The sequence below is a fragment of the Pantherophis guttatus genome, chromosome 5 (assembly GCF_059756535.1).
Source record: "Pantherophis guttatus breed Tessera chromosome 5, ASM5975653v1, whole genome shotgun sequence".
NCBI lineage: Eukaryota > Metazoa > Chordata > Lepidosauria > Squamata > Colubridae > Pantherophis > Pantherophis guttatus.
The window spans coordinates 8,007,721-8,021,929 of NC_142067.1; the positions used below are offsets into that span (position 1 = coordinate 8,007,721).

The window sequence follows — 14,209 nt, forward strand, 5'->3', positions numbered from 1 at the left end:
AAAGATGGTTTAATGGTGGACAGGACCACATGGGTTTTTTGGGTCTTGGGCAAATGAGCACATGGGAGGGAGGGAGGGAAGGAGAGAGAGAGAGGGATGGAGAGAAGGAGAGAGAGAAAGGGATGGAGGGAGGGACGGAGGGAGGGACGGAGGGAGAGAGAGAGATTTTTATACCCTCTCTTGGATTTGAATTTGGATTTACTGTTACTGTGGCAAGGGCATATATTCTGATTGGTTGCTAGACTCCCAGGGAGCTATTCAGGTGTAACTTTGTAGGCTGTCTTGAGTCCCAGGCTTGGTTGAATCTTGCTGGGTGATGTAATCTTCCCAGGTGCCATGTGGTGAGATGGTTAGAGGGCTAATCCTATTATGTCCTGAGGGTGAAGGTCTTTTGTGTTGTAGATAAGCTGGCCCAGCCTTTTGTCTTGTAGATAGGTTGGCACCAAAATATCTGCTGGGGGAGGGGGGGCAGGGAGCTGAGGCTCCGAGTTTATGCCTTTAGAAACATGTTTCTCCTTTAGGAAAAATATAATATTCTGCCTTTTTAAATATTTCCTAGACTATTTCATTCTTCTAGGAGATGGGTGGGTGCTAACTTCCTACACCTTGAAATAATGCTCAGCTCCCATAGCTAGTTGATTGGTCACTGCCAATTTGAGAGAAGTGAAATGATTCTGAGTTGGGGGAGAACATAAGGGAAGGGGAAGGAGGGAAGGAAGAAGAATGTTATTGTTTTGAAGGATATGTTGGCCATTTTTTTCCTACTAGGTCATAGAGTGACTTCATGGCCAGGATATTTTCAGAAACGAAGAAGGTGATTGAAAGCAGCTGACTGTCCCCAAGCAAAACCAACTGTTTTCATTCATAGTTAGCCTTTTTGCTCTAAATTGCAGGATCCATGGGAGTCGTTGTGCTGCCTAAGACGGAAGTCTCCAAACTTGGCAATTTTAAGACTTGTGGACTTCCACTCCCAGAATTCCTCAGCCAGAATTCTGGGAGTGGAAGTCCACAAGTCTTATGAGTTGCCATCTTTGAAGAACCAGGCCTAAGATGAAAATTAAGGTCATCTGAATGCCAGTTGGGCTGAACCAAGATTTGTACAAGTAGTCCTTGATTTACGACCACAAAGCAATGCAGCTTCTTGACTTAGGACCGCCAAGCAATGCCCCTCAGTGAGGTTGGCCTTTACAACTGCATCACTTAAGGATGGAAATTCCAGTCCCAGTTATGCTTGTAAATGAAGGACTACTTGTATTTCCATCGAACAGAGGTTGTCCTGATTAGGTGTACAGGTAGTCCTCGACTTACGACCACAACTGAGCCCAAACTTTCCATTGCTAACCGAGGCGGTAGTTAAGTGAGTTTTGCCCCATTTTATGACTTTTCTTGCCACAGCTGCTAAGTGAATCACTGCCGTTGTTAAGTTAGTCACATGGTCATTAAACAAATCCAGTTAATAATATAGTTGTTAACAAATCGGGCTTCCTCATTGCTTGTCAGAAGGTCTCAAAAGGTGACCATCACATGACCCCTGGACACTGCAACCGTCATAAATATGAATCACTTGCGAAGGGTCTGAATTTTAATCATGTGATTGTGGGGATGCTGCAGTGATGTGAAAAATGGTCTTATGTCTCTTTTTTTCATTGCCATTGTAACTTTGAATGGTCACTAAATGAATAGTTGTACGTCAAGGACTACCTGTACTCCTCTGAAGGAAAGAGGCTGACCTGGGGCAGAGTGAGGTGGGAACTGATACACCTTCCCTGAAGTAGAAGAAAATGACGGAGAGAAACTCTTCCAAAGTCTCCTACATAATACCATCTATCATCTTCCACTTCAGGCAGTGGTGGGATTCAAATAATTTAACAACCGGTTCTCTGCCCTAATGACCAGCTGGAAGGAGGGGGCCATGGTGGGCATGGCCGGGGTGTGTGACAGGCAGTGCTCGGCCTCCTGCACCCCCCTGGGGGCAAAACGGGCCACGGAGGGGGGATGCGCCACCCCCCCGTGCCCCATTTTGGGCCTAGTAAGTCTCCCTGCAGCCTCCTGGGAGTGAAAAGGGGCCATGGGGGGGGGGCTGCGCTGCACTCCCTGCACCCAGTTTTGGGCCTAGTAGGCCTCCCTGCAGCCTCCTGGAAGCACAGATGGGTCGTGGGGGGATTGCACTGCAGCACCCACACCCCGTTTTGGGCCTAGTAGACTTCCCTGCAGCCTCCTGGGAGTAAAAATGGGCCGCAGGGGAGCCGGCCCCTCACACCACATTTTGCACCTAGGCGGCCTCCCTGAAACCTCCTGGGAGCAAAAATGGGCCATGGGGGGGCTGCATCCCTTGTGCCCCATTTTGAATCTAGGAGGCCTCCCTGCACTTATCTGGGAGCCAAAATGGGGTGCATGGGGACTCCTGGAAGGGGCTGGGCAGGGCAGGGTGAGGCCAGCAAGCAATTTAAGTACTGGTTCGCCCGAACCGGGCCGAACCGGCTGAATCCCACCACTGACTTCAGGGAATTGTTTAATAATACAGCCGGTCATGATGCTTCTCTGACAAAATGGCTGCAGTGTATATAGCTCTCAAGGAAGAAATAGCAGGAGACTTAAAAACTTTTCTTCCTCATTGTTCTTTTTCGGCATGTCCTCGAGGCACCCCTGACCCATTTCGAGGCGGGTGGGGGGAGAGAAAAAAGCACATTTCTCTTTTTAGCAAGTGATGCAGGAATAACCCCCCCCCCTCATCTGTCACTTCCTCTGATCGCTCTTTCGGTTGCACAGAAAATGATAATCCAGGTTCCCAGGTGATCTGTGTTTGCTTCCAGCTATCTGGCCTCAGCCTGAACATGAAACATTTGTTTGCAAACATCTGCTAAACCAGAAGAGGCCAACTCATTAAAGGCTCGTGATTAGCGGAGAGTTTGAAGCCCAGGGTGCTCTCCAAAACAGACAAGCATCTGATGCCCTTCTAGGAAAGCAGATACGGGTCAGTGACATTTGGCACTGATTTTTCTCCCGTCCACCTCGTACAATGAGCTTCTTTGCCTTTAACAGGTGAATGGACACGGATTAAATGGGATACCTATTCTAGGATGGTTCACATCAAGAGAGATTTTTTTGCAAGAAATAAAAGCATTTTTGGGATAACAATGACACCCAACAGAAGAGAATATTTATAGCTCAGGGTTGAATGGTGGGGAGCTTTGTGGTCTCTAAGTTTGGCTGTTTTCTTGCAGACATTTCATTACCCAACTAGGTAATATCATCAGGGTTAACCCCATTCCCTTCTACCCTGTTTCCCCGAAAATAAGACCCAACCAGAAAATAAGTCCTAGCATGATTTTTCAGGATGCTCGTAATATAAGCCCTACCCCCAAAATAAGCCCTAATGTCAGCGTTAAGATTGTCTGCCAGATGTAGTGGTGGGATTCAGCCAGTTCGCACCACTTTGGAAGAATCGGTTGTTAACTTTCTGAGTAGTTTGGCAAACTGGTTGTTGGAAGAAATCATTAGGGCAGAGAATCGGTTGTTAAATTACTTGAATCTCACCACTGGCCAGATGGGTGCATTTAGTACCGTATTTCCCCCAAAATAAGACCTAACCAGAAAATAAGCCCTAATGCATCTTTTGGAGCAAAAATTAATATAACGCCTGGTCTTATTTTTGGGGAAACATGGTAGGTCTGATGAAGTTACCTATTCAAGCAATGAAATGTCTGCAAGAGAGCAAACGAGCTCAGAGAGAGTACCAAGGAACCCGTAAATATGACATTTCTCTAATTCCATCTTGCAATATTTGCACTGACCTTCCATCAGTTATGGAGTCACATATGTATATATGTTCTTGAGAACTATAATATGGTGAGATGATTCAGATCCCAAGGCCTACCCTTTTATATAACTTCTAGAGCAGTGAACTTTAGCAACTTTAAAAAATGACTGGACTTCAACTCTCAGAATTCCCCAGCCTTCTATGCCAGAATTCCCCAGTCTCAACCATTCATGACTGGTTTTGGAATTCTGGGAGTTGAAATCCAGACTAAAGTTGCTAACGTTGTGAGGAGCGTGAGGATGCTATGATGGTTGTAAGTCCGAGTATCGGTCGCAAGTCACTTTTTTCAGTGCCATTGGTAGTTCTGAACGGTCTCTAAACGAATGGTCGTAAATTGAGGACTACCTGAACTAGAATTTCAAACAATCAAGGTTTCTAGGTCCATTCAGGCCAAACCTGGGTCTCCCTGTCTATTTAATCCAAACCATCAAGGTTTCTGTCTGTAATTCTATTTTGGTTTTAACATTTCTGGTGAGGCCTGACAGCCTCTGGGAAAGCATCACGTAATATTCCCAGACCTTTTCTGAATTTTCTAAATAGGGAAATGTGGTTTTTTTTTTCCCTCCTGGGACTTCAGAAGCAAATGAAAGGGAATTCCTTTTCCAAGGAAATACTCTTCTTTGCGCATCGCATTCACGTACGAAGACCAAGGAGGCTGTGAGAACTACAAACTTTAGCTTTGTGGGGTGGAATTTAAAACTGAGGGGAAAACCATATGGCCAAGACAGACAAAAATTCAAATGATCTACCGCTAAGTTAAAGGCAACAAGGGACAACTCAAATCTCACACAATTACAAGATAAGGCAGAATGTGGTGGACAGACAAACAGCAAATTTGGGACCCAACATGATGTTCCTCAGACAGACAGAAAGAAAGAAACGAAACAGAGCGAAAACCTGATCTTTTTGGAAAGGATGAGGCCAAAATAAAAAAATAAATAAAAAAAAATTACTATAAAGAGAAATAGTGGCACAAAGGAAATTCGTTCTGGTTAGTCGCTCCAAATGTTAAATTATCCTTCTCCGATTCTAGCTTGGCTCTTGTTTCTAAACGTTAAATTACTGAGACGGGAATTTCCTCTTTTAAAATTTAAAGAGTGCACCTCCTTATTATCTTAAGGGACAGCCAGATGGTGGACTGCTGGGGGTTCGCAGGAGTTTGGGAGAAACTCTAGCTAAGATTCTGTGCAGTTCGGAGAACCCCCAAATCCCACTCCTAGCTGGCCCTGCCCATCCCACCCTGCCCCTCCCAGGAGTCCCCACGTGGCCCGTTTTGGATGCAGGTAAGTGCGTGAGGAGGCTCGGGAAGGGTGAAAAATGGTCCTACCGGAAGTTCGGGAAGGCCTGTTTCCGGCCTCCAGAGGGCCTCCGGAGCCTGGGGAGGCCATTTTCGCCCTCCCGGAGGCTCGACAAAAGCCGTGGTGCAGGAGGCGACTAGGCCATGCCCACCATGGCCACACCCAACCAGCAACCGGGCAGAGAACCCCTTGCTAAAATTTTTGAAGCCCACCCCTAATGATCACTGTCCCTCTCTTGTATAATGTGATTAGTCAAAGGCTTATACCCATGATGGCGAACTTATGGCACGCACGCACGCCTGCGTGGGGTGGGGTGGTGGATGCCACACTCTCACCCACCCCATTTTTGGTCCCAGGAGGCTTCAGGATGTCCTGCTAGCACCAAAATGGGGGTCATGCACGCATGCACAGAGGGAGCGCCTATGCGCTGGGGCGGAGCCTGCGGTGGGCATTGCATTATGGGTGTCGGCACGCACACGCGCTCTTTTGAGCACCCAAGGAAAAAGAGATTCGCCATCACTGTTTTATACCCTGTCGTGGCCCTAATCCCAGCATCAAACAAACCATGTTTCCTGGAAGCCAGCATATCAATCAAAGGCACTCAGTAAAGATGAATATCTAACCTGGGGTAGTCATCTTCCACTAGCATGTGCTTTGGGAGAGGCGAGTATCTTCCAGGCGAGATGGGGGCCAACGAGGTCTTGTATTCTAAAGTGCCGTTGTTGCCTGAAGACAGGATGTGGTTTTCCATCGGCGGGGAATAAGCTATGGGTTAAAGAAGACAGACAATTACCATTCAATCACCAGTTCAATTCATGCTGAACCGTCTGAGATAGTGTAGAAGATTCAAGGCGTGCCCCTCGTCTTGTTTTGCAAACAGGCATACATGGAAAGGGATGCAGTGGCTCAGCGGCTAAGTCACTGAGCTTGTCGATTGAAAGGGTCGGCAGCTCAGCGGTTCGAATCCCTAGTGCCGCGTAACGGGATGAGCTCCCATTACTTGTCCCAGCTTCTGCCAACCTAGCGGTTCGAAAGCACGTAAAAAATGCAAGTAGAAAAACAGGGACCACCTTTGGTGGGGAGGGAACAGCGTTCCGTGTGCCTTTGGCGTTGAGTCATGCCGGCCACATGACCACGGAGACATCTTCGGACAGCGCTGGCTCTTCGGCTTTGAAACAGACATGAGCACCAGCCCCTAGAGTTGGGAACAACTAGCACATATGTGCCAGGGGAACCTTTACCTTTACCTTATACATGGAAAGGATTTTAGGAGGTTTAAAGCATCAAGGCTTAAATCGGGGGTCCCCAATCCTTGGCTGTGGCCCTATTACTGGACCTTGAACCCTTTGGAACTGGGCCATGGAAGTGGTGGGTGAACGTGCACTTGTGCATTTCCACTTGTGCGAACAGCGGGCAAGCATGTGCCCTCCATTTGTGTGAGCGTCATCAGAGGCTTTTAAAAGCATTTTTTTTTTACAACCTCTTCAGTCGAAGAGGTTGTAGAAAAAATGTTTTTAAAAGAAAAAAAAAGCCTCTGACGATCAGGCAACTCAGCTGGGATCGTCAGAGGCTTTTAAAAGCATTTTTTCTACAACCTCTTTGGCTGAAGAGGTTGTAGAAAAAATGATTTTAAAAGTAAAAAAAAAAAGTTGGCTATGCCCACCCAGTCAAATTACTCCCCCCCCAAGCCACGCCCACAGAACCGGTAGTAACAAATTTTATATTTCACCACTGCTCTGTTTGTTACTTGTTCCTTAACAGGTCACTTAAAAGCTTAGAATTTGACAACAACATCCGTGAAAAACAAACATGTATATCATAACTTACGATGAGTAATATCTGGAGGGCCATAAGGGTCGGTCATATAGATGGTGGTTGGCTTCCCCACTTTTAAATAGACTACATCCGATGTATTCTTCAATATTGCTACTGCTTCTTCGTGTGTTACTTCTTCTAAACTGTAATTGTTTACCTAAACGAAAGCCGAGAGAAAAAGGTGCATTCAGAAGGTCCGATGTGGAAACTGAGCCATCATTTGTTCACATGCTAATCAAAAGAAGAGAACTCTTGACTCAAGGAACACAGTAAATTAGGCCAATTCTGTGTGACAAATAAGGTGTTTTATCATTCAAATGCAGCCTTCCAGATGGGTGCTTAGCAGAGGTGGTATTCAGCCGGTTTGGGGAAACCGGTAGTGGCAACCTGCGATATGGTCCCAGCCTGCCCCGGTGCTATGGTGTCCAATTGAGCCACGTTTTCTAAGCCACGCATATGCTAGCAAGTCACGTGCATGCACTGACGGCGAGTGCTCACATTTTCACTGTGTGGCAAACCGGTGGTAAAATTATATGAAACCCACCTCTGATGTTTAGGGTTATGAGTTTCAGACTGGAGAAGCTACATAGGACTGGATCTATTTAGTAAATGGATAAGGGAACTATCGTAAAATCCATGTAATGCTGGACCGGGAAGTAAAAAAAAAAACCAAACCAAAGCAAAATAAATTCTTAGAAGAAAATAATGGTGGTGCAGTGGTTCAAGTGCAGTATTGCGGGCAAACTCTGCCCACAGCCTGGAGTTTGATCCTGACGGGACTTGAGGTTGACTCAGCCTTTCACCCTTCTGAGGTCGGTAAAATGGCTCCCATGTAACACCGCTCCTGCGTGAACTGCACTGGCTCCCGGTGGTCTTCCGGGTGCGCTTCAAGGTGTTGGTTATCACCTTTAAAGCGCTCCATGGCATAGGGCCTAGCTATCTTCGAGACCGCCTACTGCCACCGACGACCTCCCACCGACCCGTGCGCTCCCACAGAGAGGGCCTCCTCGGGGTGCCATCAGCCAAACAATGCAGGCTGGTGACCCCCAGGGGGAGGGCCTTCTCTGTGGGGGCACCTACCCTCTGGAATCAGCTGCCCCCAGAGATAAGGAGAATCCATGACCTCAGTGCCTTCCGCCATTCCCTTAAAACTTTCTTTTTTCAACAAGCCGGGCTGGCTTAATTTCTTTTTAAGGGTTTTTTAATTGTTTTGTTTTGTTTATCGTTTTAATTAATGGGGCCAAATCTATATATATATTTTAAATGTGTTTTAATATTTGTATTTGATGTTTTTATTTGGCTGTTCACCGCCCTGAGTCCTCAGGGAGAAGGGCGGTATACAAATTCAAAAATAAAATAAAAATAAAATAAATAAATAAATAAAATAAAATGAGGACCCAGATTGTTGAGGATAATAGGCAAATAAGAATGCTTCTGCATTGTAGGCTTCCCAGAGAATGCTGTAAAGCAGTAGTCACCAACTGGTAGTCCGTGGACCACTGGTGGTCTGTGAGAAAATTTTGGTGGTCCGCAGAAAAAAATATTTGCATTTTTTATATTGCACTAAATCAGGGGTCTTCAAACTACGGCCCCTGGGACAGATACGTGCAATGAACGTTTGTGTTGCTGCAGAGACTCCCCACCTTCGGGGTCTTTTTGTGTGGGTCAGAGGGCAGGGAGACTTGGGGGTCTACTTTAGCCTCCTGGTGCGGGGCTCTGGGCAAAGGCTGGAGGGAAGTGCCGCTGGTGGCCAAGAGCCGGAGGACCTTGTTCCAGTGGGACTGCCTCATGGATGGAACTGGCTGACCTTCTCAGCCCGCTGAGCCTCCAGGCGCCGGTAGCTGGCCTTGCATTCTCACAGGTCTTCCCTCTGCTTGGAAAGCCTATGCTCCTAGTCCTCAGTGAGATGCTTCTGCTGAGCCTCCTTCTCGGTCAGATCCAATTTGAACTGAGCCAGCTGTTTTGCCAACTCTTTCTCCCGGTGGCTGCTTAGCTCCAACAACTGCTTCCTGTTGGGGTCCTAAGGAGCCCGGGCGGGGAGGCAATGAATGGGTGGGAGGGGAGGGGTGAGCAGAGGTTGGCGAGGTGCCCCTCGATGTGAGTGACATCGACTTGGCCACACCCACCCAGTCACATGACCACCTAGCCATGCCCGCCCAGCCGGTCATTAGGCAGATCATATTAGTAGTCCATGGGATTTAAAATTATGAATTTAGTGGTCCGAAAGGTTGGTGGCCCCTGCTGTAAAGCACTATGGGCTGGTATATAAGCCTAAATGCTATTGCTATTGCTAATGAAAAGTTCAATTAGATCTACTCTAATGCCTTGGTAAGGCCACACTTGGAATATTGCATCCAGTTTTGGTCTCCACAATGTAAAAAAAGATGTGGAGACTCTAGAAAGAGTGCAGAGAAGAGCCACAAAGATGAGTAGGGGATTGGAGGCTAAAACATACAAAGAACAGTTGCAGGAATGGGGTATGTCTAAGTTTGATGAAAAGAAGGACTAGGGATGACATGATAGCAGTGTTCCAATATCTCAGGGGCTGCCACAAAGAAGAGGGAATCAAGCTATTCTCCAAAGCACCTGAGAGCAGGAGAAGAAGCAATGGGTGGAAACTAATCAAGGAGAGAAGCAACCTGGAACTAAGGAGAAATTTCCTGACAGAACAATTAATCAGTGGAACAAATTGCCTCCAGAAGTTGTGAATGCTCCAACACTGGAAGTTTTTAGGAAGAGATTGGACAACCCTTTGTCTGAAATGGTATAGGGTTTCCTGCCTGCGCAGGGGGTTGGACTAGAAGACCTCCAAGGTCCCTTCCAACTGTTTTGTTATTCTGTTCTGTTCTGTACTACCGGTAGTTCCTAATGGGAAATGAGGAGGTACAAAAAGATGCGCGGTAAACTGGTAAGAACCTGTATGCGTTATGTGTTACATTTCATCGCACTGTCGATAAAAAAAAAAATCAGTGCCAATTCTCACCATAAGAAGCCTGTCTCCGACTTGCAACCGTCCGTCCTTTTGGGCTGCACCACCATCAATAATTTTTGTGACATAGATGCTGTTGTCGCCAGGGATGTGCTGGTTCCCTACGCCTCCGGCAATGCTGAACCCCAGACCTAAAGGGAAATGAAAAAGGAGAATAAACTTTATTGAGAGTACACTTTATTGAAAATGAACTAAGGTTAAGCTCAAAAGCGGCATCTCAGGCAACGCCAGGCTCCCAAATCCAAGAAAGACACTCGGTGATTCTTCGAAGCCGAGTTCTTTATAGATCCACCCAGGGGTGAAATCCAGCAGGTTCTGGAGAACCGGTAGCGGAAATTTTGAGCAGTTCGGAAAACTGGCAAATACCACCTCTGGTTGGTCCCAGAGTGCGGTGGGAATGGAGATTTTTGCAATATCTTTCCCCCAGGAGTAAGGTGGAATGGGGATTTTGCAATATCCTTCCCCCAGGAGTGGGGTGGGAATGGGGATTTTGCCGTATCCTTCTACTGGAGTGGGGAAGGGAATGGGGATTTTGAAGTATCCTTCTCCTGAAGTGGAGTGGGAATGGAGATTTTGCAGTATCCTTCCCCTGCCATGCCCACCAAGCCACACCATGACCACCAAGCCACACCCACAGAACCAGTAGTAAAAAAAATTGGATTTCACCACTGGATCCACCCCTATAGACAGTATCTATTTCAAGTAGGTTTAATCATCAATAAAAGCAGCTTAACAAGCCATCATTGCAGGTATATACTGTATCTACATATGACAGGAACTGGAAATACCTCACAGACGCAGCTGAAGGCAGCTCCTCGAGAGTCAAGGAATACATCTCAAACTAATCCTGCCAAGACTGCAGACATAACCCTTGTAACACTATCTTGCCAAAGTGAAGTACTCGACTATCTGCAAGAAGCATGTACAACATAGTCCTCCGAAGTGGTATTAACACTTCACGTGATCTTCCTTTGCAATTTTCCCAGTTGGCTTTCGACAAGTACAGTCAATGGGAGAGGCGGGATTTGCTTAACAACCACACGATTCACTTAACAACCATGGCGAAGAAGGTTGTAAAATCGGGCGTGAATCACGGCAAAAAAAGGCTGTAAGATTAGGCGCAATTCACCTAACAAATGCCTCACTTGCCTATGGAAGTGGTGGTAATACCAGGGGAGATATTCACTTACCTTCGCTACTGGTTCACAAATGTGAGTGCGTGCTACCTCTGTGCATGCGCAGAGCCTATCCGCAAACCGGATAGAACCGGCTGAATACCACCACTGGGTCATACGTATGACCCAGTGATGGGATTCAGCCAGTTCGCACCCATTCGGGAGAACCAGTTGTTAGCTTTCTAAACAGTTCGGAGAACCAGTTGTTGGAAGAAATCTTACTTTGTTTTTTTCCACTTTACAAGGCTAATCCTGTAAGGAAGGAAACATTCTGGTGTTGTTTCTAGCCTAATCTTTATTGCCCTGCTTATAGAAACTGCCTCTCTGGTTAACCCTTATTACATTGTAACAGCTAAGACGAAGTGCCCATCGAAGTGAGTGATGTTGAGTTTGGCCACGCCCACACGGTCACATGACCAACGAGCCATGCCTACCCCGCTGGTCATTAGGGCAGGGAACCGGTTGTTAAATTATTTAAATCCCACCACTGGTATGACCCAATGGTGGTCATAAGTTGAAGACGCCCTGCGCTGTGTTTGCCTCATTGTCCATTAATTACCTTTGGGTCCTTTGAAGAGTTTAATTTCCACCACAGTCTCCAGAATAGGTCTCCTCCGACGGACATAGAGTCGTACGATAGAGCCGGCTTCCTTCAGCGCCTCAACAGCTTTGCTATGGGAAACTTCGGAAACGTCGAACTCATTCACCCGCAAAATGCAATCGTTGACTCTGGGAGGGGAAAAAACCAACAACAGGAACAGGAGACCATTATAGCGACAGCGTACGTTGTAATTTCAACATGAGAAAGCGGATCGTCAGCCGTGGTTAGAAGGCAGTATGGCAGGCTAACTGCTCACTGCCAGCAGTTCGATCTTCACCTGCTCAAGGTTGACTCAGCCTTCCATCCTTCAGAGGTTGGTTAAATGAGGACCTTTCAGTTTGGGCATGCGCATCGGCGCAGTTCGGGCACTCGGTGTTTAAAAGGTTCACCATCACTGCAATAGGCTGACTCTGTAAACTGCTTAGAGAGGGCTGGAAAGCACTGTGAAGTGGTATATAAGTCTGAGTGCTATTGAGAAGAAGGAAGGGAGGGAGGGAGGGAGGGAAGGAAGGAAGGAAGGAGGGAGGGAAGAGGGATGGAAAGCACTGTGAAGTGGTATTAAATCTGAGTGCTATTGAGAAGGAGGAAGGAAGGAAGGAAGGAAGGAAGGAAGGAAGGAAGGAAGGAAGGAAGGAAGGAAGGAAGGAAGGAAGGAAGGAAGGAAGGAAGGAAATCTTTAATTCTGACCGGCTCATGGTTGATTCATTTTTTCATTTTTCATTTTATTTAATTTGTATACCGCCCTACTCCCGAAGGACTCAGGGCGGTGAACAGGCACAGAATAAAACACGTAAAATACAAAAATTAAGAACAAAAGTAAAATCGAATTAAATCAATTTAGCCCAAGACAAATTTAAAACCCAGGTTAAGAGCAAATTAAAATTTACATTAAAATTTACATTAAAAAGGAATGGGAAAGGTTAGGCCAGATTCAGCCTTCCGTCCTTCCGAGGTCAGTAAAATGAGGACCCAGATTGTTGGGCAAAATGCTGACTCTGTAAACTGCTTAGAGAGGGCTGTAAAAACACTGTGAAGTGGTATATAAGTCTGAGTACTATTGAGAGGGAGGGAAGGAAGGAAGGAAGGAAGGAAGGAAGGAAGGAAGGAAGGAAGGAAGGAAGGAAGGAAGGAAGGGAGGGAGGGAGGGAGGGTGGGTTTGATCCTGAGGTTGACTCAGCCTTCCATCTTTCCGAGGTGGGTAAAATGAGGACCCAGATTGTTGGGGGCAAGAGGCTGACTCTGTAAACTGCTTAGAGAGGTCTACAAAGCTCTATGAGGCAGTATATAAATCTATTGCTATTGCTATTTTCCAAGGGAAGAACTAGCAGGGCGTTGTAGGCCCATGTCAAGCCCTTTTATTTATTTTATTATATTTATTTATTTATTTGTCGAGTACGTATTAGATAATATATATAAGTATAAGCATGAATTGAATACATAAAATGAATACAATTAAAGGGAACATTAGGACAGGGACGGTAGGCCCGCTGGTGCTCTTATGCCCTTGTATCGTTGATGTAGAAAGAAATGGAATACAGGTAGTTCTCGGTTTACAACCATTTGTTTAGTGACTGTTTGAAGTTGAAGGTAGTCCTGGACTTACAACAGTTCGTTTAGTGACCATTCAAAGTTACAACGGCACTGAAAAATGTGACTTACGGCTGTTTTTCGGAGTTATGACCTTTGCAGCATCCCCATGATCACGCAGTCAAGACTGTTAGGAAATGACTATTACCTAACTTGTTGGGTTGGCAGCATATAAACCCTCAATATAGCTTTAAGACTGCTGTATTGCATCATACTGTGTCCTGATTGGTTAGCTCTGTAGCCAATATCCTTAAGAGGGAGCTAGAAACATGGTTTGTTTCTCTTTGCTGTTTGTGCACTCTGATATCTCTGTATGCTACTGTTTGCAAATCCAGAAGAACTGTTTATTGTGAATGACTACGACGACTGGTAAGAAGACTTTGTTATTGGATTATCCCTGGACTGTCGTTTTGCTATCTCCTGCTTTATATGTGTATGACCTGGACTGTTTATTGGACTATGCCTTACTATTTCCTGAAAGTAAACACAACTCAGTGTATCTGTGTGTTGGCTGTGTTTATTCGTAACTACTCTTAATCGCTTTCATGTCCACACCCTTGCTACTCAAGGGTTACTCTGCGAATTCCTTAACAAAAATTTAGAAGAGAGTTTGGACTACCAAACTGGGAATTATATTACCAGGCAGCAACGTTATCATGGATGAAAGAATGGATTGTATTAAGAAATACAAGGTTATTGACATTGGAGAGTCATGATCTACAATTGGGTTGGCATAAGTGGTGAGTTGCCCCCGGTTCAGACAGGTTCGCAAGAACTGGTAGTAAAACCAGCGGGAGGCTCCGCCCACTGACCCGGATGTCATCAAAGTTGATCTGCGCATGTGCAGAGCACGCGGGGGCACGATGCGAACCAATAGTTAAGGTAAGTAGAACCCACCTCTGGTTGGCATGCTTTCTTATGGTA

General features: G+C 46.1%; 1 protein-coding gene across 29 annotated transcripts in view; it reads right to left on the reverse strand.

Annotated features, from left to right (window-relative positions):
* Window positions 1-14,209, reverse strand: part of DLG2 (discs large MAGUK scaffold protein 2) — a 1,136,581-nt gene that overhangs the window by 238,122 nt on the left and 884,250 nt on the right. For all 29 annotated transcript variants that reach the window (XM_087895794.1, XM_087895787.1, XM_087895810.1 and 26 more), the window contains 4 exons: window positions 11,657-11,826; window positions 9,917-10,053; window positions 6,946-7,090; window positions 5,742-5,883 (listed from right to left, as the gene is read on the reverse strand). In XM_087895794.1, the coding sequence (XP_087751920.1) occupies window positions 5,742-5,883; window positions 6,946-7,090; window positions 9,917-10,053; window positions 11,657-11,826 (594 nt within the window). The remainder of the gene's footprint in view (window positions 1-5,741; window positions 5,884-6,945; window positions 7,091-9,916; window positions 10,054-11,656; window positions 11,827-14,209) is intronic.